Source organism: Peromyscus maniculatus, chromosome 11 (genome assembly GCF_049852395.1).
Source record: "Peromyscus maniculatus bairdii isolate BWxNUB_F1_BW_parent chromosome 11, HU_Pman_BW_mat_3.1, whole genome shotgun sequence".
Classification (NCBI taxonomy): Eukaryota; Metazoa; Chordata; class Mammalia; order Rodentia; family Cricetidae; genus Peromyscus; species Peromyscus maniculatus.
The window spans coordinates 20436504-20461159 of record NC_134862.1 but is presented as its reverse complement, the minus strand read 5'-3'; the positions used below and the strand labels follow the sequence as shown (position 1 = coordinate 20461159).

Below are 24656 nucleotides of genomic sequence, written 5' to 3'. Positions count from 1 at the left end.
AATGCCTAGAATCCAACAGTTCAGAAAGACGACTCAATAATTTCACTATAGGTAAAAGAAATAAATGGCTTTGCCTAAAGCAAACTAATTTATAAGCTTTGACTGTGTGGGAAAGCTAGCTTTCCCAGGAAGTGAATGTAATCCAGGTGTATTAAAGTCAATTTATACAACAAATATGAGAATCATCTATATTCATCAACTGTGATAAAATGAGAATTTTTTATCAAAATAATTCATTTTTCGAAAAGGCCTCACATTAACCCCTTAAACCAGTCACCCCTTTCCTATGTGCAGCACCCTTCCTACCTCTCTGTGTCACTGTGTAGACAACAACCAAATTCCAGTGGAACTCTCTATCAACACAAGAATATATAGAATACACTAATGGGGAACAGCCACTGAATTTAAGGGACCAGGCAGTGACTAACCAATAATAACGTAACCAATGCCACTTTCAGTTTAGAAGGGAAAAAGGAATCTCCAAAGTCCCTACACTTTTTAGTCCTTCTGAGACTAGATGAAAAGGTAAACTGCAAAATTTAAATAATCATAAAGCATCCTAAAATGTGTTATAGGAAATAGGTGTAAAATTTCAGACTTAAATCATATTTTCTTGTGTATTTCAACTGGGGACAAATGATCATTAGCTCTTCTCTGTACATTACTTTTGAACATTTAAATCTAGTACAATTGTGAAATTCACCCTGGCTACTCCTCACCATGCTCAAGTGCTGTTTCTCCTCAGGTAATTCCATTGTATGTTCTAAATGTTGAGAGGCTAAACAGCACTTAAAGGATTTTCAAGAGATGTGAAATGTTTTAAGTCTCATCATTATCTACTTATTGTAGGATCTGTCATTCAAATTCACCACAGCAGTCTCAAATACTGTGTGAAAGGAATGCATATGATTCCTACAGAACACACAAACTGAAGTCCAAAAGGCACAGAGTAATGCTGGTGGCTCTTTCTAGTCAGTTAAGAAATAATAAAAAGTCTGCATTATTCTTTCATAATTTAAATACTTAAGGAATCTCCACTTTTATTACTTTATAACAATGACTTCAAATTTACATTATTTTAAGTACCATTGTAATAGCTTAAGAGTATAATACAGATATTTGCGAATATCCCATTCAAAAATAAAAATTAAAAAAACAAAACAAAAAAACCCCTCTTCACTATACATATATATATATATATATTATATATAAAAGTTATTCTCAAAAATAAGAACATAGAATAGGGACTTGGTACAGATCATTAAATCAAGTTTCTATTACCACAGTTATAATTCCTAAACCAACAGATACACAGCAACAATCAAAAGCAGTGCAAATATCTTTGGAGGTTAGGATAAAATGATAACACAAGAACATAAGCTCAGGAAATAAAAAGGAAAGCGCTTCAAGTACAAGGAGCCGGTCTGATTGAGGTCCACCTTAGTGTTCGTTGGGGCTCCCTTCCTGTTTCTACTTCTTCCTCTGAAACACATTGGCCAGCATGGCACCCGAGGTTGTCAACTGGCCCATTTTGTTCAAAAATTTGGTCTTCGTATCTTCACTCACTAAACTTGCAGCAATTGACATCGAGCTAGAAAAGAAAATTTAAAATGAATGTAAAACAACTAAAAATTTAAGACACAGCACATGTGTGGAAGTCAGAGGGCAGCTTGTGGTTTTCTCCCTCCACTACCTGGGCCATAAGACATGGCGGTAGGTGCCTTAACCTGCTGAGAGCCATTCTGGGGGCGCTCAAGTTTTTCATTTGTTAGTAACATATCATCATTACGTCACACAAAGGAAATGAAGATTTGTGAAGAGGAATTTTTATGTGTCATCTAGGGTTTGGTATTTTACATGAGAAGCAGCAGCAACAGTTAAGATCACACATGGTTGAGGACAGAATCTAGGCTCTACTTTCTAGCTGTGATGCCTTGAGGAAGCTGCTTCTCTATACAGTGAGTTTGCTTCAGAGGGCTATTGGGACGACACAAATGCAAAGTGGGAGGCCCAGGAGAGCACTCTACATGCGTTAGCAGTTCAATGGTTGTTCTTTTGCCTGCGTGTTTGCCAGGAGCTATCCATCTTCTTTTGAGACAGATTTCTCACTGGCCTGAGCCTTACTGGTCTGGCTAGGCTGGCTGGACATGAAGCCTAAGGGATCCTCCTGTCTCCTTTGAGCTAGAATTGTAAGAATGTACCACCAGGTCCTTAAAAAAACAGAAAACAGGATTCTGGGGATTAAACTCAGGCCGTCATGATAGCATAGCAAGCATTTTACTGACTGAGCTATCCTCCTAGCCTTGGGTAGTTGTTCTTTTAACTCTTATCTAATTCTATTGCTTCATTCAATCGTTGAATCTTTTTTTTTTTTAGAGACAGGGTTTCACTGTGTAGTCTTGGCTGTCCTGGAACTCACTTTGCGGATCAGGCTGTCCTTGAACTTACAGAGATCCATTTGCCTCTGTCCCCCAAGTGCTGGGATTAAAGGCATGTGCCACCACTGTCCAGCCACTTCATTCAATGTTTACAGCAGAACACAGGTATTAACTATTTCCCAAATGAGCAAATTAAATCACAGTGAGGCTTGCACTGTGATAACAATCCTATTCCCTTTTTGAGGTGTGTGTGTGTTCTGAACAACTAGTTGTATTACTTTCAATTAACAACTGTCTTCAAATTCATTTCTTCTTTCCTTTTCAGCAGCCTAGTGTGCAGGAAGTAAACACAATCTGAATGACTATGAAAGATTGCTTATTATCACACTGCTTAACAGGAAGAGAACCCTGATCAAGCACAATTTTTTCAGTGCCCCAACAAGCGTCCTGCAGTAGACAGGAAACCAGCTTCCTGCCTTGTGGTTTTGATCAAGAAGCTCTAGATCTTACAGGTTCTATCTCCATGTCTACAGAACACACTTGCAGTTTCTACTGTAAAATGTCCCGAGGATTAAATAAGGAAATGTATATGAACAAGTCAAGGGCAATGTGTGGCAAGCTGCAAGTGCTCAACTTGCCTCATTTTAGAATTAATTTATTTTTCAGATGGACATGGTAGTGTACACTGGCAATCCCAGGACAGAGTCAGAGCCCAGGCTAAACAGTGGAGTGGGTGGGGAAGCTCTCTTTTTATCATAGGAGGTTAAGAAATGTTCATAATACTTTACAGAGGCAAGAAACTTATGTGTACTGACTTCAGGGAGGAGTATGAGCTGTGTGTGTGTGTCAGTGTGTGCGTGCAAACATGTATATGTGCTATTTGTACGTGTGAGAACTTATGACTGATCAAATGAAATGTTTATTTTTGATAGTCAGCTTAAAGGAAATTGTGCTTGAGCTCAATTTATGATTAGTTGGTCAAAACCCCTAATTTTTCATTGAAAATAATAGTATATGAACCCATACATAAATTATTCCCATTTTGAATGTTCAACATTCTAACTTGAACTGAATCCCGAATTCACTGAATCTTTGAGTTTTATCTTGTTTGGCTGGAACATTCCCCACATTTGAAAGCTCCTGTCACAAATTTATGGGCACTATTCATTTGACTGGTAGAGTTCAGTCCAGTACACAGCCCAGACACAACAGAAGTGTCTCTGGGGACTGGAGAGGTGACTCAGCAAGTGAGGCCCCTGTCATCAAACCTGACATCCCAAGTTTAATCCTCAGGACCCACATGGCAGAAAGAGAATATTGACTCCTGCAAGTCTTCCTCAGATCCTCATGTGTGTGCCATCACATACCTGTGCCCCTCACTAAACACACACACACACACACACACACACACACACACACACACACACACACACACACACACACACTATCTCTAGCCTGCATAGAATATTGAAGGAAGGTACAAAGCACAGAGTAGAGATCTGAATCTTAAAGTACCCATGTATTTCTCACCATTGAAAAAGCTGATGTAAATAATTGTCTTTTTTTTTTTGGACAGGATTTCACTATGTAGCCCTGGCTGTCCCAAACCTCACTATGCATATTAGTCTGGTCTTAAACTCACAGAGATCTGTCTGCCTCTGCCTCACGAGTGCTGGGATTAAAGGTATGTACCACCCATGCCTGGCTTGAATAATTTTGTCTTCCAAATAAGTGATTATAAATTAACACAAAATAAAACATTATACCCAGACAAATTTAGACAGAGAAATTCAGGTTAATAAGCCTTAAAAAAGAATAAATGTCTTACCCTTGAGGTTCTTGGACAGTCTTGTTTTCTACTTTTTGTTCACATTCTTTTATCATGGAACTTAAAATAACCTGATTAGAAAAGTTACTTTAGTAAAATACAGTTAACATTGTCAAATACTATAAACCACAGTTGAAAACATTCTAAAAACCTGAGGAGGATAGAGTGTTAGGGACTCTGGGAAGAGACTGGGCCAAGGCTCTGACATGTGAGCAGGCTTAAGTGCCGATAGTGTGGGAGTCAGCTGTAGGCACAGAGTGCTGGAATGAAATAACGCTAGAAGACACAGAGTTAGAAAGAACTGAACTGAAGGAAGTTAGTGGTCAAAGACAGTTCCATACAACAGATCAAATATCCCAGAGATATTTCCAGATTACATTCTCCTGTATCGTGAAGGAGAGTGTGTTATCCCTACTTCAGTGTCAAAGATGCTAAAGAACCTGCTCAAGTATTACAACTAGTAAATGAACTCACAAAATAATGCCAAGGTAGACTTAAACAGTGTTCAGCATGGCTGTCACAATCAAGCCTTACACAGGGAGAAGAGTGTGTGTATAGGAGATGCTGAATCCCATGAACCTGGTGCTGTTGCTAGTCACAGGCACTTACCTCATGTTCTGGAGACAGATGTTCCATGTCAGTTCGTAAACATCTAAGGCCGGGTAAAAAGTGATTTACCATTAAATCCTCGGAAATGACTGAGGAAAGGTAGTTAAGTAAAAGAAAACAAACAAACAAAAACAAAAACAAAAAACAAAAAAACCCAACAGGGGCCATCAGAGAAGTGATCACATAGAAAGAAGCCTCTTAGTGCCTAGGCCCAGCAAACATTCAGGAGTCAGGCTTCCTTCACAGATGGCACCTTTGTGGGGAAAGTTGATACCCAAACCCACCTAGGTATATTCTTACACATCTATTTATGTTGGTGTTATCTCTAACATGCCACAATTTAATTAAATAATAAAAATAAAATAAGGACTATGTGCATTAAATTATGTAATCTAATGCTAAATTAAGTAAGTTCTAAACATGAAAGATAAGAAAACATTTCCAGCAGGGTAGGGAAAAGGCTCAGTTGATAAGTGCTTGCTGCATAAGCGTGAAGATCTGAGCTTGAACTTCAGAACTGGTGCAATGGTGTGCCCACAATCCTAGCACCAGGGAGGTGGAGACAGGAGGAAACCTGGGAAACATGCTGTCTTCAAAATTAAGGTGGACTGTTCCCGAGGAACAACACCTGAGGTTGACCTCTGGCCTTTACATGCACGTACGCACTTGCATACACTAAAATATTTTCATGACAGCTAAGTTGAAAGTTATATAAAAAAGTGATAAAGGCAAGTTGCTCATAACATTACTATTTGTTATGTGTAAGATAATTACAAAAGATTGGGATCATGCAGAAATTTAGAAAAAGGATCTACATTTATTATCAGAAATGCGTGGGATCCTCTTTAGAGACCCACTGTACACTATAGACGTGCTTGACCTGAGGATGACACTCACCTCTAACCCTCATGAAAACGGCACAGCCAGTGACAACAAACTTGCACACCATTTAGGTTAAGTAACTTGTCTAAGGCATACACATTTTTCCTGCTTTCTTTTTTAATTAAAATAATTTTATTTTGCATGTGGATTTTTACCTGCATGCATGACTGCGTACTACTTGTGTGCCTGGCGTCTGCAGATGCCAGAAAGGTACATGAGACGTGAGCCACCATCTGGGTGCTGGGACTTGAATAGATTGGCTGCAGAGCAGCAGCCAGTGCTCTAAACCAAGCCATCTCTCCAGTCATGTGTGTGTTTGTTTTTGGTTTTGTTTTAACAACTTACTTTCTTTTTTGAGTTTCTCAAGACAGGGTTTCTCTGTGTAGCCCTGTCTGTCCTGAAACTTACTTTGTACATCAGGCTGGCCTTGAGCTCACAGAGATCTGCTTGCCTCTGCCTTCCAAGTGCTGGATTAAAGGTATACACCACCAGTGCCCAGCTAAAATGACATTCTATTGGTTCAGAATGAATCAAACAGAGCCTTTGCTGTATATTCAGTTTACTTTAGGTCTTGGTCATCTTTGAGTTTTAGTTGATTATCTCCACATTCAAAAGAATAGAAAAATCAGATACAGTTTTCAAGAAAATAATTCATCTTATAAATTCACATCAATTCTGGAATATTATTATAGCTCTGGTTTAATATTGCATCATGTGCAAGTGAAAAACAAAATAAACGAGTTCCTTTATAAAAACTGGCTTAATTTAAAAAATTACCATGAACTTCATTAAGAAAAAAAGGAATGTAATATATTATCACCTCCTTGAAAACAGTTACAATGCTCACAAAGCTCCTATAATGCATAACTTGTAAATTCAATAGGTATTAAAAATATACATGGGGCCTGCAAGATGGCTCAGTGAGTCAAAGCACCTGTTCACAAACTTGAGGTGACCCGAGTTCCATCGCTGACACTGGCAGGAAGGTGGGAGAGAATCAACTCTGGAAAGTTGTCCTCTGACTTCCACATGTGCATGTGCTCATGTACATACATACATGCACATACGCGCACACACACACACACACACACACACACACAACTTAAAAATATACATGATACAGAGGGCTGCAGCCTAATTATTATACAGTCTTGTTTTCTAGATACTGGGAAAGTACCTCCAAGATATAACTGTGGGTGACCTTTGGATTAGTAGAGTGACATAATGAAACATGGGCATGGAGGCTCAAGACAGTCATACTTACAGAAATAGGGAAGTTAGTCTTTCTACGCACAATGAAGACTACCTTTTACTCATAAAATCAAACAATCTTTTAAGGACTGGAAATATGCATATCCTTCAGTCCTATCTGATACTAAAACCACCTTTACCTCAGTAAATGGTCAAATACCTCTGTCTAGAAGAAGACATTCAGGGTTTCATAAGACACACTCCTGCATTTTAGATAGATCTATAATACAGTTTCTTTCTAAACAAAACCTGTCTCTGTCCTTTATATACACACCCTGTGACCTTCCTACTACATCACTTCCTTTTAAATACATCAACGTTAATGGTACCCAACATTAACCAATGGCCTCCATGTGCACCCAGATGCATTCACTTATCTCTTCTTGCCACACACCTTGTCAAATTTTCTTATCACTCCTAAGCCATCTACTCTCTAGCTTGAACATTCTTTAATATCTTTTAAGCTTGTCATGACATGTTATGACAAGTTGTTACATGGAACTTTCCTATGTCAGTTCTGAAAGGAAGACACATTCTAATCAACTCTTGCAGGACAGACCTGGGCAATGGGATTTTATTAGTGATTGTACTCTTGACTCAAGCAAGGTGGGAGTCATACACGAACGAGCACTTGAACAGGAGCTACTCTAAGATGGCTCTTCCGCTTCTTGTCCGGGAAAGGGACTTTTTAGTTTATTTATTCCAGCAATAGTTTGTGCATACTGAAACACTTGATAATTTCTCTGTATAAATTTCTATGTTCTTCAGAAACCACTGCTTTTCTTATTTAGAAATTTTGTTTTATAGAGCTAAAGTTGTCCGTGGACTTTTCCCTTTTCCTTGAGACATATATAGATTACACATGAGTTTTGCTTAACTTCTAACAAACACTCTCAGAGCTGAGTTTCTAATTCTCACACCATCATAGCTCTCTTGCCAGGGTCCTGTCACTTCTTCATAAGAAGATTCCTCCTTGACAACTCAGAGCAGCAGTTCCTCATCTGCTTCCTCTATATTCTCTGTTGAAAATCCAACAAGATGATCAGGAGTGACAGTGACTTCTGCTTTTACTGGAACAAAATTTATAAAGGACATGGATACTTAAGTTATCTAACTAAAATATTAGATCCCTGCTGACTATATAACTGACATTATCAAAAGCATGGCTTACATCATTGACATAAATAGGTTATTTGTAATCAATCCTCAAAATAAAATGAACTCAGCAATGCACCCTACTTTCTAAGTCTTAATTTCCAGAGGGACATACAGCTCCCCAACAGACAGCTTTTCCAACTTAATTTACTCTGAACAAAAGCAACCCTCCATGGTTATATTCCAGTTTAAAACAAACAAACAAACAAACAAACAGTCCAGTAACAGTGAGTGTCTTTGGCACTCTAGAACATATTTGAAATGCTGAGGACCTGGCATACAACACAGAATCATGGTACTCTAAAACTCTTCCTTCCAAAAAAAAAAAAAAAAAAAAAAAGGGCTGGGCAGTGGTGGCGCACACCTTTAATCCCAGCACTCGGGAGGCAGAGGCAGGCGGATCTCTGTGAGTTCGAGGCTAGCCTGGGCTACCAAATGAGTTCCAGGAAAAGGCGCAAAGCTGTCTTGAAACCCTGTCTCGAAAAACCAAAAAAAAAAAAAAAAAAAAAAAACCAAACAAACAAACAAACAAACAAACAAAACTCTTCCTGAAACCTGCTTTCCCCTACGAATCACTAGGAAGCTTAATTACCTTTTTTTTGGGGGGGGGGGGAGGGGGTGATGATAATTCTCTAATTATTTGTTTAACATGTACTTCCTTGGTTGTATTGAGAATTCAGCCTTCCACCCTTCCCAATCTTAGTTCCCTTTCTTGAACTCTTCTGTTTTTTATTGAGAGCCAGAGGCTAGAGTTCACTTGGCCCATCTTCACTTCCTTCCTAGTTTTATTTTACTAAACATAGTACAGTGAGACTGTTCAACAGGACAGTTAAAGCTCTATGTTCCAGTTCAGTTTTGCTTTTAACTATGGAAAGCAGAAGTTGTCACTAAAGTCTTTAAGTCTTAGTTTAATCATTTAAACTGTTATCTAATGGTTGATAATAGTCTCAAGGATGTTTTTCTCCCAGTTGTTATTAGAGATGACTACCATGTTGGCCCTGAACTTCTCCAGAGAGTGACACTTCTCTAAGAGAAACTCATAGTATTCCACTGGATAAATTAAACATTCTTTGTAAAATCCAATACCAGAACATAAAAGCCTAGATTCATTCTGCCCTGCATTTCTCGCTCATTGTATAGTAAATCTCAGGGTAGGAAATTCATCAGGGCTTTCAAATTATAAAATATAAACAGAGGATTAAAAACTCCCTTTAAAAATTATGAGATGGCTAGAGAAAAACAGGTTATGGCAAAGGTGAACCAAAACTTTCAAAAAAGTCCACTTGATGTTTACAGCTGGGTTTATTATACGATGGGTTCTACACAGGCAGCTACAGTTCAACACATCAAGGATACAGCAACAGGACAGTGCACTGTAGGCTTCAAAAAGATGGATTGCGATGTCCAGTCTTTTCGAATCCACAATTTGTAAGTTGTTCACCAAGGCTAATTTATGTAAATGTGGTATAACAACTGAAAAAGGAAAAAAGAAATTGTTAATTTTATCCCAATCACATGTACACAACTCTTATACTTTACAACTTATAATGATTATTTTAAATTTATAAGAATTCGCCGGGCGGTGGTGGCGCACGCCTTTAATCCCAGCACTCGGGAGGCAGAGGCAGGCGGATCTCTGTGAGTTCGAGGCCAGCCTGGGCTACCAAGTGAGTTCCAGGAAAGGCGCAAAGCTACACAGAGAAACCCTGTCTCAAAAAACCAAAAAAAAAAAAAAAAAAAAAAATTTATAAGAATTCATTTTAATGTTGGATGCTTTTAAACATTTACCCCCATCCTCTGTTTGCTCTTTCTTCTTAGGCAAGAATGTATGCTTTTCCAAATAAGTGATTTGTGATTTGAGAGATATATAACACTACCACTACTGTCTAGTTCCGAGGACTATTTACAGATGATCTCACCTCACCTCCCAATCTCCCAAATGGAAAAACAATAAACAAATGAACCAAGACACATAGCTTATATGCACTACGACGTAGTCCTGACTCAAGTTTCCTCATGAAAATATTACCACTGCTATTACACAAAAGGTATATGCATTTTCCCTTTTCAATAATAAATTATTTCACTTCCTCACAATATCACAAGTATCTTCAGTTTCTCAAAATTGTAGCAAATCCCCCGTTAAATAGCACTCTGAATCATTACTGGTCACTGAGGGGTAGAACAGCCTCACAGAATAGGGTGAGACTTTAAAGACAATGTCTATAAAATAAAAGCAATGCTTAGGAAACAATAAGCAAGTGAGTAGCAGCAGTCATCCTGGATGCCCAAGGTATTTTTTTTTTTTTTTAACTGAGCATAGACTCCCCAGAAAACCAGCTTTTTGCAGGAATGGCTTCATTCAGTGACTGTTTATCTGAATGTTTTCTCTTCTTGCTTGGTTATAGAACACAGCCCTCTGGCAGCTGTAGTGACCTCTTTCTTATTTACAGTAAGTCTGTGAAGTAAATGTATGTCTTCTGAAAGAACTGTGTCCTAACACACACAGGCTGCAAGGACAGTTTCCATGCTTATCACTAAGTAATGACAAAACCCCCAACAAAACAACTAACAATGTCCATTTTGAGGGTACTTTGGCATGTTGGCTCACACCTGTGATCCCAGCACTATATAGGCGGAAGCAGGAAGGTCCATCTAGGCTAAAGGAAGCCCCTCTTAAAAAGGGAAAAAGAAAACAAAACAACAAATAACAGCAACAAAACACTTCTAAGCCAAATCAAAAGAATAACAACATTAAGAAGGACTCTACAGCTGGAGAGAGGTAAGAACATTTGTTGCTCTTGCAGAGGACTCAGGTTCTGTTCATAGCACCCACTTGGTGACTCACAATCATTCACAATTCCACTTCCAGGAGATCTAACATCCTTTGTACACACTGTACATTTGTGGTACACATACATACATGCATGCAAAATACTCATACATATAAAATGAAAATTAAAAAAGAGGGCTCTAGAAATAATTTGAAGGCCAACTCACTCAAGAACCCCATTTTGTTGTTTTACCTGAGTTTCACTGGTCTGCTGAGACCCTCAAGGTAAATAAAAAGTAAAATAAGAAAGGTGACTCAATTTTTCTAAGACTCTTTTCTCTTTTCTGCCCTCATTCCCAAATCTCTGACCTTTTTCTGAGAAATCCAAAATCATACCACATAATACACCTTAAAATTGCCTCGTCAACAGACAAACCTATACAAAGTAACTTCAGTTCTAAAGTTGGGCATGGTGGTGCACATCTATAATCTATAATCTAGACATTCAGAAGGATGAGGCAGGAGGATCATACAAAGAGGCTACCCAGCACAAGATGCTTTCTTTAAAACAACAGCAACAACAAATCCCGAAATCAGAGCTGTGGAGAGGGCTCATTATAAAAACCCAGCACCCATGTAAAAAGTCAGGTATGGTCTGTGGCCCCAAGGCTGGGGATGGAGACAGGGCAGGCTCCCTGGCTGGCTGGCCAGCCAGTCCAGCTGAGTCTGTGAGCTCCAGGTTCAGTGAGAGATCATGTTTCAAAATAATAATAATAATAATAAAGAATATATGCTAGAGTAGTCTAGAGGTAGTTAATAAAAATAAGGATTTTCCTAATTCTCAAGAAGACAAAAATTTTCTACAGAAGCCAATATTTCGTTATATGTGTATTATCCTAGGCTACTGTCTCTATACTAATTAATTCACTTAATTAGTAACTCATCAGATTAGTTTAAATGATTAAAGACAGTATAATATTAAGTATCAAAAGAATATTTAAGCCGGGCGGTGGTGGCGCACGCCTTTAGTCCCAGCACTTGGGAGGCAGAGCCAGGCGGATCTCTGTGAGTTCAAGGCCAGCCTGGACTACCAAGTGAGTTCCAGGAAAGGTGCAAAGCTACACAGAGAAACCCTGTCTTGAAAAACAAAAACAAAAACACGAAAAAGAATATTTAATAACCTGGATGGGAATAATTCTAAAACTCATCTTCAATGGGAAAGAAAAATGGGAAAGACACACATCTAAAAAGCCTTTTTATTCAAGGTTGATTAGGCAAAGATTTAAAACAGCGAATAAAGATAAATAAATAGAACTTAAAAATTAGATTTTAGGAAGCTTTCAAATAAGATCCTGGAGCAGGTATAACAGCCAAAGCAAAGAGATTTTGTGTTTTTTGTTTTGTTTTATAAATGTCCTTGGACTTGAAGTAAACACAGTGTTTGGGAGGCTGAGACAAGAGCCGGTCATTAGTTCAGGGCGGGGAGACAATGGGAGCAAACCCAACCACAGCAGACTTACTTGAACCTTCAGAAAGCCGCTAATGCACCAGGAACATTCTCGGCAACCACAAGTAGCTGGATATAAGAACTAAGAATGTTCTAGATAAAACCACCAGTGTTTAAGACAGACGGTTTGAGGGTTATAGTGATGGTTCTGTGTTCAAGCACACTTGCTGCTGATTGTGCAGGACTGGGGTTCGGTTCCCAGAACCCACACAGTGGCTCACAATCACCTATAACTCCAGCTCCAGGGGATCTGATGTCCCTTTCTGGCTTTCACAAGTACCAGGCTCCTATGCAGTACAGAATACACACAGGACACACACACACACACACACACACACACACACACACACACACACACACACACACACCCATCACAGATATATATATGCAGGCCACACACACAGACACCAAAACAAGTTTTAAAACAGATCCAAGACCAAAAGGTCTAATGAAAAACTGGGAAATAATAAGGGCTAATGGAAGAACTAATGTTAGTTAAGGACAGAGTGATAAAGAATCTAATTATTCCAACCCCTCCACTCTTTTTCTAAACGCTCAAAGAGAATTACCTATACAGATGGATAGTTAAGAATACTGCATTCTTTCTGATATGGGCTTGATTTCACAGTAAGTCCTATTTATACATTTGACATTAAAAATTTCAAGATAAAGCCCCTTGAGCAGGAAAATAGTTCAAAGTAGGGAGATCAAAAAACTTTTTCCCCCTAAAAATATTTTCAGAAGACATCAGAGACAATGGTTAACTGGGTCTACACCTGTAACTGTTCTTTTTGGGACTACTGGGAGAAAACAAAATCCTGTTCTTTTCTATTACACAGTTCCTATGTACTTAAAAGGTAGGCATCGATTGCATGAATAAAACTATCCACAGGAGGTCTATTTCTTAAAGTTCTTAAAAATTCTAAAAAAAGACACTGAAATACAGATAATGCCTGCTCTGAGAAATAACTGTGGCCTAGAATTCCTGAGGACAAAGCCTCCATGGACCCATGAAACTAACTGGCTCCATTGCATGCTCATGGCAATCCAGACAGTTTCTTCCTCCAAAGCTCCCTTGTGAGTATAAGCAAACAGCTTATATAATGATCTACTGGGAACTGAACTCAACAAGATGGCATAAGCCAGAGACCTATTATTACTTATATGTCCCTTAATCCAGGAGCCAGGAGTTACTTTCTCTCCCTCAAAGAAACTATTGTCTCAATGATATCAACTCATCTTCAGAGCTCTGACTAGGATCACACGTAAATGTGGTATTGTAAAACTAGGACTGCCCATGCTGGAACTAAATCAGCAACCTTTTCCTGTGGCTGGGTAACTGATTATGAGTATATGCACCAAATGAGAAGGACTCTCCTGACACTGCTGCTGCCCTCCACAAGCCTTTTGAACACTGTAGTCCAAGTAATGACTTACTGTTTTTTTTTTTTTTTTTTTTCCCGAGACAGGGTTTCTCTGTGTAGCTTTGCGCCTTTTCCTGGAACTCACTTGGTAGACCAGGCTGGCCTCGAACTCACAGAGATCCGCCTGCCTCTGCCTCCCGAATGCTGGGATTAAAGGCGTGCGCCACCACCGCCCGGCTCACAACTTACTATTTTTTGTTGATCATTCTGATCTTAAAACTTTAAAAAAAATCAGTCTGGCTATATAATAAACAGTCTATTAGAGAACACAATTTTTCAGTAGAAACCAAACTGACTTGAGTGGCTAACCTATGACCTTCTAGAAAGCATGTCAAATTGCTAATACTAAGAGGACAATGAGTATCACAGTGATAATAAATATGCTTTGGGAGTAATGATCTGATGCCACCCAAGAAACTGCATAAATGTTGAGGCCACCGTAAGGAAGAGAATGTAGGAACTAGAGAAAATGAGTTAGTAGATCACTATACAGATCAAAACACTGAAAATTCAAACCAAGCAGTGATGATAGCACTGATAGCATGCCAAGTGGGATAATTGTGAACTTCCTATAAGAACATGACTAGAAGCAGAAAAACATCCTTAAAATGTTGATTAAAAAAATCTCTTAAAACCAGATGGTGGTGGCACATGCCTTTAATTCCAGCACTTGGGAGTCAGGGTGAATCTATGTGAATTCAAGGCCAGGCTGATCTACAAAGTAAGTTCCAGGACAGCCAGGGCTACACAGAGAAACTCTGTCTCAAAAACAAAACAAACAAACAAGAAAAAACGAAAGAAAAAGTCTCTTAAGGAACTCTAGGTGGGGTGCTACTCTTCCTGTTTCATTTATAACTGGTGTTTAGGAACACAACAGGGATCAATTTCAGAGGAGCCTTGAGAACGTGAGAAATGGAGAGCAGCAAGGCTTTATGCCCAGACAAGCCCTAGTGATGGAACAATGCAGGAACAGGAAGAAAGAGGACTTACATTCATCTCGGAACCGGGGTTCTGCATTAGGCCCGACTCTGCCAAATGTTCTGATGACCTCTGTATGCAAAGAATGCTGGTCTTGGTACTGAGGGTCTTCCAGGAAAGAAGCCAACTGCATCTTCACTCTTTCTAGCAACTTAAAATCAGATACAGATTATTAAAAATGGAGTAGTGATGTTAGGGTGAATAGTAAGCATATTAAAAATGGTCTAGGGCAGGGAATTCATGCTGTAAAGCCATGATAGTAAAGTCTTCTTACTCAGAAAAGAGCTCACTTTCTGTTTGTGCAGTTAATTCTTAATTTAGATTAACAATACAAAACACCTCATAAAAATTAAAAAACAAAAACCAAACAACCCCCCCCCACCAACCCAAACCATGTAAGGAAAAGTTGGTAAGATTCTGATTTTGTATCTGAATTATAATTCTCAAATCATAGTGTAAGTACCCAGTTATTCACCTCCTGAAAGCAGTGAGTCATAAATGACTTACACTTTACTCACATTTCCCTAAAAGACATTTTATTTTAGGATTTAAGACCATGTTGAAATTCTGCCAAGACTGCAAGCGTTGCAGAAAGACGTGTTCTTTTTCTGTTGCTTTGTCAGTGAAATATACAGCAAAAAAGGGGAAAATATTTTTCTATAACTACAAATTAAATTTTTATTATAAGAATTATAAGAACCTTTATGACAATAAAATTTCATTGAATTTCTTACTTTGGTGGGCAATTATGTCCATTAATCATTTATTTTCTAATCCACAAGATTTTTTTTTTCATTTGTATTAAATATATGTCCAATATGACAAAAAGAAAAAAACTCTGACACTCGTCCTGGTACATATGTTTTAAAGGATTTTTATTTTATGTGTATGAGTGTTTTGTATGTATGTATGTATGTACACCATGTGTGCACCTGGTGCCTGGAGAGGCCAGAAGAGAGCATCTTATTCCTTGAAACTGGAGTTATGGATGGTTGTGAGTCTCCATGTGGGTGCTGGGAACCAAACCCAGGTCCTTTGCTAGAGCACCAATTGTTCTTAACTTCTGAGATATCTCTTTAGTAGCTTGAGAAGTGTGTTATATTTAATGTTGTAGTTAGACATATACCATAAAACCAGTTTCAGAATCAAAATAATCTTTATGGAGGAAAAGCTTGCTAAAAATCTGAAGCAGGCAAGGCAGGGTTTACTATGATACAAGTTACAAGAGCTATATAACCTATTAGAGGATTCTACAGTGTGGCATCAATGGCAGTTGTCAGGATACTGGTACCTCCTCTACTTCATTTGTCAAAGTGAGATATATTTTATCACAAAACATTGTGAAAACAAAGCTATCTTCAAACTAGCAATCAAAAATGTATCCGTGGCATGGTGGTGCACACCTCTAATTCCAGCACTTGGAAGTCAGAAGCAGGCAGATCTCTGTAGGTGCAAGGCCAGCCTTGTCTACATAGGGAATACCAGACCAGCCAAGGGTACTCAATGACATTGCATTAAAAAAAAAATTGTATGTAGATTGGCTTATATGCAGCTAGGTTATAGTCAATTTCTCTCTCTCTCTCTCTCTTTTGTTTTTTTTGAGACAGAGTTTCTCTGTCTAGCTGTCCTGGAACTAGCTCTGTAGACCAGGCTGGCCTCGAACCCAGAGATCTGCCTGCCTCTGCCTCTCGAGTGCTGGGATTAAAGGAGTGCACCACCATTGCTTGGCTAGAGTCAATTTTTAAATTGAGAAGACTAATATATAAATGCAACAGTTTCTTAGACTAAACAATTAGTTTAGGCTATGGTACTTTTAGATATTATCTTCCTTTGATCAATAATTAATTAAGAAATGCCATAAAAGTTAAAATGCTCTCTGACTACCACTTCAGGTATGCTAACAGAACTGTGTATTCACCACCAGCATAGAAGTAATAAAAAAATGTCCATTCCTACCTCTCTCTGAATAACTGTTTCCATAATAGTGCCAAATGCTGGGATTGTAGCAATCCTAACAGAGCTGTTAGAAATCAAAAAGGAAGGAGATTGAGACTTCCCTGAGAGACAACAAGATCATCATTAACATATGTATCAAAATAAGCACAAGGTAGAAATCCCGCATTAGTCTCTAGCAATGACAGTTAAACTTTAAAGAGCAGACCAAGAAGGATGCTCAATAAGACAGGCAGGATAACTCAGGGTCACAGTCTGTGAACTCACAATTCAGGATCACCGGACAAGGTAACAAGGGCCGGAGCAACCCGCTTGTCAACTAATGCTTCACTCATGCCTCGAAGAGTCAGCTGTAAACCAGTCAACATGCAATAAAAAATGGTTTGGTAAACTGGAATGAGAACTGGGTTAGCTGTGACTGAGGATGGGCAGGCAGACTCACTGGCCTTTCTTGCTTTAGTCATCCACATGAGACATTAAAATGTTAAGCCTTTGGTTCATGCCACTACACTCACTGGCAACAACCTGTTAGTGAGATTAGCAGAGCATCCTTTCTTGGCTCGGAAGAAATAGTCCATCAGCTTGTTTTGGTTTTGAAAGTGTTTATTGATTATTAATGCTAATACTTTTTACTCTACTATTTGGCCTCCAAATTAGACTTATTTTGAGGTTGACTTAAAAAACAACCCCAACAATATACTAATAGCAACATGATCAAGTTTCAATTCAAATAAGCATATAACCCAATATTACTATTTTCAAGTGATTCTTCAGTGACTGTTAACAGCTGGATGGTTATTTCTCAACAGGCACATTTAGAAAGGAATGCTGGACATAGAAGGCAGGGACAACACTTACATTTCAGGGTCACTGGAGAGAGTAATGAGAGCAGGAACAACCCTCTGAGCTACCAGAGTCTCATTCACCCCCTTCACCAACAGCTGGTTGGTCAGCACAGGGGGTATTCACAGGTGGTGCATGGAAAGCAAACAGTGTGCCACGGGAAGAAGAAAGGAACAACCAAGAGAAAGAGAGAAAACACAAAAGCAAAACCAAAATTAGAAGCTAAGCAAATACTGCTACTAGAGTGCTTACCAAGGCAGAGAAGGCTTAGGAGCAAAGAAAGCTTACATTGCCTAGCAGTCCACAAAAAGAGGTTTGTCATCAATTGGATGGCAGTTTGTCCTTTAGGTTATAAAGACCACATTCAATTCCTATCTTCAATTAAAATGTAATGGAAAGGAAAATTTTACTTTTTTCTTTTTGGTTTTATTGAGACAGGGTCTCAATCTGTAGTTCTGGCTGGTACTAACACTATGTAGATCACACTGGCTTCAAACTCTCAGAGATCCACATGCCTCTACCTCCCTTATGCTGGTATTTTAGGTGTGCACCAGTACAGCTCTTAAAAAAAGAAAAAAAAATCTAAAAAAGAGACACATATTGTATTAACAATATAACTAATTCAAATTCTTAAAAGTCAATTGGGTATGATTTTATTGTGATCACCAAAGTACAAACAGGCCTTTTAAAAAGCAAACTTTAATGGCTTGTAGCCATCACAAAACTGCTTCTGACTGTTCTACAGTGAGGACATGAAAGTCCACACAGTAAAGCTCCCAACCTTTTCTCACACAGCCTTATCATCTAAGGAACACATCTACTGCAGCATAATATTTTGGAATGTTAGACCTGGAAACCAGCTCTGGGTTCAAATTCCAGCTCTCACCCACTATTAGCCATGTAGCCTTAGATGAATTACAGAATAAACTAGTTTGCTCATCTGAAAATGCTGAATTTCTCACCTAACTCAGAGAACGAGTGTACTATTATTGGCAAGCAAGAGAAATACTGAACATGACAAAGAATATGCATACAAGAGATGAGTTTAGTTGTAACTACTCAATAATATAGGATTTTCAATTTTATAAAAAGAAATCATTTAATTAAAGTTTGTTAGTTTACCTCTGAACATGTCTTTGCTTTCTAATTTTCTAAAAGCTTACATATAATATGATCAGAACCAATCTGTTTCTTTAATAGTCATTAAAATACTTTGGTTAGCAACCAATGCTAATTTTGTAAAACAAGAGCATAATAGTATATATTTTGTTTTTGTAAAGAGTACCACCCCATCCCCAGCTTCAGAATGTAAGCATACATTACTACTAAATCCTTATCAATCTGTTCATTAGTAGTCCTTCTCTGATCAGAGTTCCCATGGACCTTCTATATCAAAATCATCACTGTGCATGCATTGACACCCTTCTTATAAAGTATGAGAAGCTTAGCTGAAGTTATGTGAAGATATTTATTTTTGCAATAATTTGTTACCATTTATCAACACATTCATTTCAGAATTGATTTTGGCATTCTGAGACAATTTATTAAATGTCTACATAATTAGGCAGGAGAAAAAACCCAAAGGCATCTTATTATTATATTCATGTTACTGTATTCAGGTAGGAAGAAACAGGACAAGGAGTTCAGATTCTTTGTATCGTAAGATGGCTTAAGTTTGAATCTAACTTGATGCCTGCTATCTTGCGTCTATTCAAAGTAGGTGATTTAGAGGACAAGTTGATCACTCACTGCTCTGGGATTCTTAAGGTAATTAAAATCTAAAAAAATTAGTCAATAATTTTAAGAGTTATTGATTAATAGATATTTTACGTACTGTATCCTTTGATTTTTATGTCTGGTGAGGCAAATATAAACATTATCAAAATTTTAGCAGATGAAGAAACTGAGACTTGTAGAAAAGAAGTGAATTTGTCCAGGGTTTTTGAGTTGGAAGTAGAACCAGACAATGGACTGACTCATTCTTATCTGCCTTAATTGATGTCTGTGTTTTCTTTGAGTTATGGTCCAATGGTACAGTTCAATTACCTCATGACTAACATACTAGCTATGTGAAGTTCTTTCCTATAATTGTCACTCTAGAAACATGAAAGTCACTAAGCTCCTCCTATACAAGAATTTCATTCATTATCTACTTCAAAAGGTAAGACACAGTCTGTTGTTTAATACCAGCAACAATATAAACCCATTGAGTTTCTCCTTGTCCTGCTATCTAAAAATGAAGCTACATTTGTGTTAAATTCTAGAAAATATTTCAAATTAAGTTCCTATATATCAATTGCTCACTTCAATCATTTTATTCTGTTGCTTTACTTTTGAGATAAGCTCTCAGGTAGTCCTGGCTGGCCTTGAACTCACTATGCATTGGAGAGTACTTTTGATCTACCTGTCCGACTTCTGCACCACCCCCCCCAATCTTATGTGGTCCTGGGAAAGAACATAGAACCTTTCGTAGGCATGCTAGGCAAGCACTCTAGTAACTGAGCCATACCTTCATCACAGCCCCTAATACCACTTTTATAAAAGAAAAAGTTATTTTAAATGCCCTTGTTTTCATTTGTAATTTACTCACTTTGAGGGAAGCAGACATTATTCTAAATTACAAAACGTTAATATAAAAGAAATCTCATGAATCAAACATAATTTTTGGTAGATTATTTCCCCCAAATGAGGATTACTGACAGTAAAATTATACCCTAACTAACAGAAAATATAGTCCAATGCTAATCCATCTATATACCTTGTACTCCTTAAATTTATAATCTTCTAAATCACTGTCGAACTAGACTCAGAAGTTCATAGTCAACTGACAGGACTGTGTAGGCACAGGTACAGTGTTCAAATAAGCACCGACAGCTAGCACAGAAACCAAGTCACATACAGAAACAAGGCAGATGCACAAACAAAACCAAATATGAAAAGGGGGCAGGCTGTGTTTTATCTGAAATGTTTCCATTCACACAGTGTATGTATGTATGTATATATATTTATATATATATATATACATATATATATATAAATAAAATTGTAGAAAATTATAGAAAGCAAGTATTTTAAATATATGAAGTATTCTATCCTTCCAATTGTAATTTATCTTAAATTGTAGAGAAATTCTTAAATTCAGGAAGATTGAATTAATTCTTCTCAAAAATATCTGAAGTTCTACCCCCCAGCCAAGAAGATGTTTGCAGCTGATACCTGGCTGGGAGAGGAAAAATCAGTTTTCTCCAATGGAGTGTCAGTAGGCATATATCAACCATGAGCAGGCCTCATGCCATGCCCAGGAGTAATTGGTCAACACAAAACAGACTCTTGTGTTGCTTTTTGAGCACTTTTTGCTTTGTTCTGTTTTGTTTTGGTATTTTTCTCGTCTTATTGATTTTCTTTCCTTTTTTTAAGCTTGTTTTAAGCTTTCATTTTTGCTGGCTTTTTAAAAAAATTCTTTTTGAGAGAGAAAGAAAGAACATGAAGTTGGTCAGGAAGGAGGTAAGGAGGATCTGGAAGGAGCTGAGGAAGAGGAAAGAATATTACTCAAGTATATTGTGTGAAAAATAACTTTTAAAAATTAAAATAAAAAGGAATCCCAGGCATGAAGGGACAATTTTAGTTTAGATAAATATATGTTCCGTATGCAGTTTTATTATTTTGTGACGTAACAGCACAAATTAGAAAAACAGTGACATGACAACTGACATTTATTACAGCTCATATGTTCGACACCATGTTCAGGGCTTTAAGGAACTAACTCACTGAGTATTAACAAATTCATTCAAATAGGACTCTTTTTTTTTTTAAAATCACTATCTTCATTTTGGAGATGAGAAAACTAATGTACAGACAAGTTCAAATCTGTCCAAGTAATTAAGAAAGTTGGTAGAAGAGATGGAAACTTGAACCCAGGCAGCTTGACTCTATGGTAAGACAGCTTCAACACTAAACCAATTGAGGACTTTAAGTTCTAAAAATAAGTACATATGACTACATGCTACCTGATGGGTAAACTTTCAGGTACTTTCAGTTTTCATTTGGGAAGATAGCAAGTTAATAAAATCTAGGTACATTATAGAACTATTTTCTGTCTTGAAAACCTATAGGCAGTTAATGACTAGGGGCCCTATTCCAGATATGATATATGAAGGAATATTATAATTGCAAATAACTGTATTTTGATACTATTAAAAGTACTACAACTTAAGCAATACCCTATGCTGTTTTAGCTTGAGCAGTCATTTACCTCAGTAAATAGGAAAGGACCATCAGAAAGATTTAATAGGATGAAATTTAAATAAGGTCTAAAAGAGAAATGAAACTGAAAATAACATTTAAAGAACCAATATGGCTAAAAAACATTCTTCAGTTTGCCAAAGCTAAAGTTCTGCCCCATCACACAGTACACAACTAGACAGCATTCAATGTCATAAATGAATAAATATATATATGCACACACATATACACGGCATTTAAAACTGGAAATCACCAGTAGAATCAAGAGAAGTGAATGGTAACATACCTCAAACATCCTAGCAGCAGTACACCTGACAAGTGCGGAAGTATGGACAACACCATACCACAAAACAGTCAGCAACAGCTCATGATAGGCAGGATTTGCACTGCAGGAAAAATGACAATGTTACGATGAAAGCCACAGGCCTAACTGTTGCATTGAAAATTACTATCTATGTTTGTAGACATTTATTACATATACACATATTAATGATAAAACACTGGCAGAACATATAAATGAAACATAAGTTTATTATCTCACAGCTAAGATCCCACAAAAGTCACTTTATGTGAGTGTAAACCATATTCAGAATTACACTCCTCCAAGCATCTGTAATTGTGACAGAAATTCTCAACTATTTAATAGCATGGAAACTAAAATCGCAGATAAAAAGAGGAATAGTGGCACATCCCTATACACAGAACATAGGATGTGAAAGTCAAAGGACCGCCAACTGCAGGCCAGCCTGCACAATTGTTGCTCAGGTCTACAGAAACTGGGTAAGCGATAAGCCTGTTTTGTCATGTTGTAGAGTGAAGCTAATCTTAATGGAAGATGTGATTAATAAATGTGTCTCCTAGGGAGTGGCTCTGGCCTGTATCTGAGCTGCTCAGGAGGATAGGTAGGAGAATTACCAGTTCAAGGGCAGCCTGAGCTATAGAATGAGCTCAAGGCCTGCTGTGTCAACAAAGTGAGACTCTGTTTTAACAAACGAAAAAAAAAAAAATTAAAATTTAAAGAGGCTGGGGTTATAGCTCAGTGGGAGAGCATTTGTCTGGCACATATAAGGACCCAGATTTAATTTCTAGTGCTGCAAAGGGAGTGACTGAGATATATGCACTTCAGTAACCATAACTTGTGATTAAAGCAGGATAAGCATGTCACAGAGAACTGAATAAGGAGTCCATGATACTAGTTTTCAATTGAGGCTCCTTTTCACTTCTGGAAAACCATTTCTTAAAATCTGCATTGATTATATTTTTCTACTAGCTTCAAAGAAAGCATTAGCGCATACCCTTTCTCATTAAAAGAATCACATCAACTACAAAATAGTTAAGAATACAAACAAGCAAAACCAAAACCAACTCAAAATGTAACTACTTAACTCTTAAAAACAATTGTTGTATGATTAGGTTTAAAATATCATTCATTTAATAAATCCATGTGGAAAAATACATACACCTTAAAAACATTCATGTACCTTATGGTACTTTCTTCTCTAGCGTTGAAGCATGTGCTAGCCCTTCCCTCCCCTTGCTGGAAACCCTGCCCTGCTTCAGTTTGGATGGGTGCTCCTTTCATCTGCTTTTAACTTCTAGAGTGGGACTTCCAACAGCTACCATTCCGGAGCTTCCCATCATTGTTTGGTCTTAGTTTCCAGAATCATACTTTTTTTCCTTTGGTATGTCTTTACAACAACAAAAAACCTGTAAGCTATTTTGTTTTTTACCCAAGTTCCACAAAGGAAGCCTTCAGGCTGTCAAGGGGAGCGTGAGACAGTGAAAGCAGCGTCATTACGTCTTCTAAGAAGCCAACTAGCAGCTTTCGGTCCTCTTCCTGCAGAGGAAAAATATTGATAATGAATTCCCAAGCAATTAAGTAGAACTAAATGCCATTATTACCTATCTTTACTTATAAAGTATTACCACATGAGGGGAACAGATCCCACCTCAAAAACTATTTTAGTTGAAGATACTATTTATTAAACATATCCATGATCACAATACTATGAGGTCAAAGACTATATCATTATTTGATTTAGATCTTGCTGTCTAATATGGTAGCCACTAGTCACATGATCATTTATTTTTAAATTTAAATGAAAAAATTAGTAGCATAGAAAATTCAGTTTTTTAGCCATGCTAACTATAAATTAAAGATTTAACCACTTTAAACACTGAGGACAATTAGTATCCTCAGTATTAGATGACTCTGATATATAAACTATTTACACTACTACAAAAAGTTTCATTAGTTGGTCCTGATTTAAGGTATAATATTTCATAAAAATGACATTATCAGTCTTAGTTTCCATGAATGGTGGCTATACACAGTGAAGAACAGACCACCCAAACAGTTACCTTTCTAGTAACAAAAGGTTGAGTTCTAAGAATTCTATTTGCAATATTCAGTGGTAAAACCTCTAGTTGCTGAAACAGAGCAGTGTTCTGAAAACAGTTCTAGTTTGTGTTTAAGGATAAATTACTAATGTTTTTAAGCCTTATTCAAGGAATCATTATTTATTTCATAATTTTTATTAAGAAATAGACAAACCTGTTAGATTAGAGCTAAAACTTTTGCATGTTTAACTAATCTGAGTGCATAAGGGAAAGAAATCTGATATTTTCCCAGGAAATAAACATATAAGTAAAGGTCAAATTGTCAAAAAGGATAAAAGTCAAGGACAAATAGCTTCTGGACACACTCAAAGGTCCAGAAGGCAGACTGGATTACGTCACACCAAGGTGAGAAGGGAACTTTATCCCCCACTACCTTTTTTTTTTTTTTTAAAGTTATCCACTGTGTTGGTTAGTTTTTTGTTTGTTTTTGTGT

General features: G+C 37.5%; 1 protein-coding gene across 7 annotated transcripts in view; it reads right to left on the bottom strand.

The window, feature by feature from the left end:
* Positions 1-1256: 1256 nt before the first annotated feature.
* Relch (RAB11 binding and LisH domain, coiled-coil and HEAT repeat containing) overlaps positions 1257-24656 on the bottom strand; it is an 86677-nt gene continuing 63277 nt past the window's right edge. For 4 of the 7 annotated variants that reach the window (XM_006995015.4, XM_015988578.3, XM_015988580.3 and 1 more), the window contains 9 exons: positions 23554-23660; positions 22110-22209; positions 17597-17679; positions 16742-16805; positions 14798-14936; positions 9460-9576; positions 4816-4904; positions 4207-4277; positions 1257-1591 (listed from right to left, as the gene is read on the bottom strand). In XM_006995015.4, the coding sequence (XP_006995077.1) occupies positions 1471-1591; positions 4207-4277; positions 4816-4904; positions 9460-9576; positions 14798-14936; positions 16742-16805; positions 17597-17679; positions 22110-22209; positions 23554-23660 (891 nt within the window). In that variant the 3' untranslated portion in view covers positions 1257-1470. Of the gene's footprint in view, positions 1592-4206; positions 4278-4815; positions 4905-9459; positions 9577-14797; positions 14937-16741; positions 16806-17005; positions 17089-17596; positions 17680-22109; positions 22210-23553; positions 23661-24656 lie in introns of those variants that run through there. The other 3 variants (XM_006995016.4, XR_001576445.3, XR_013043187.1) reach the window with 3 other exon arrangements.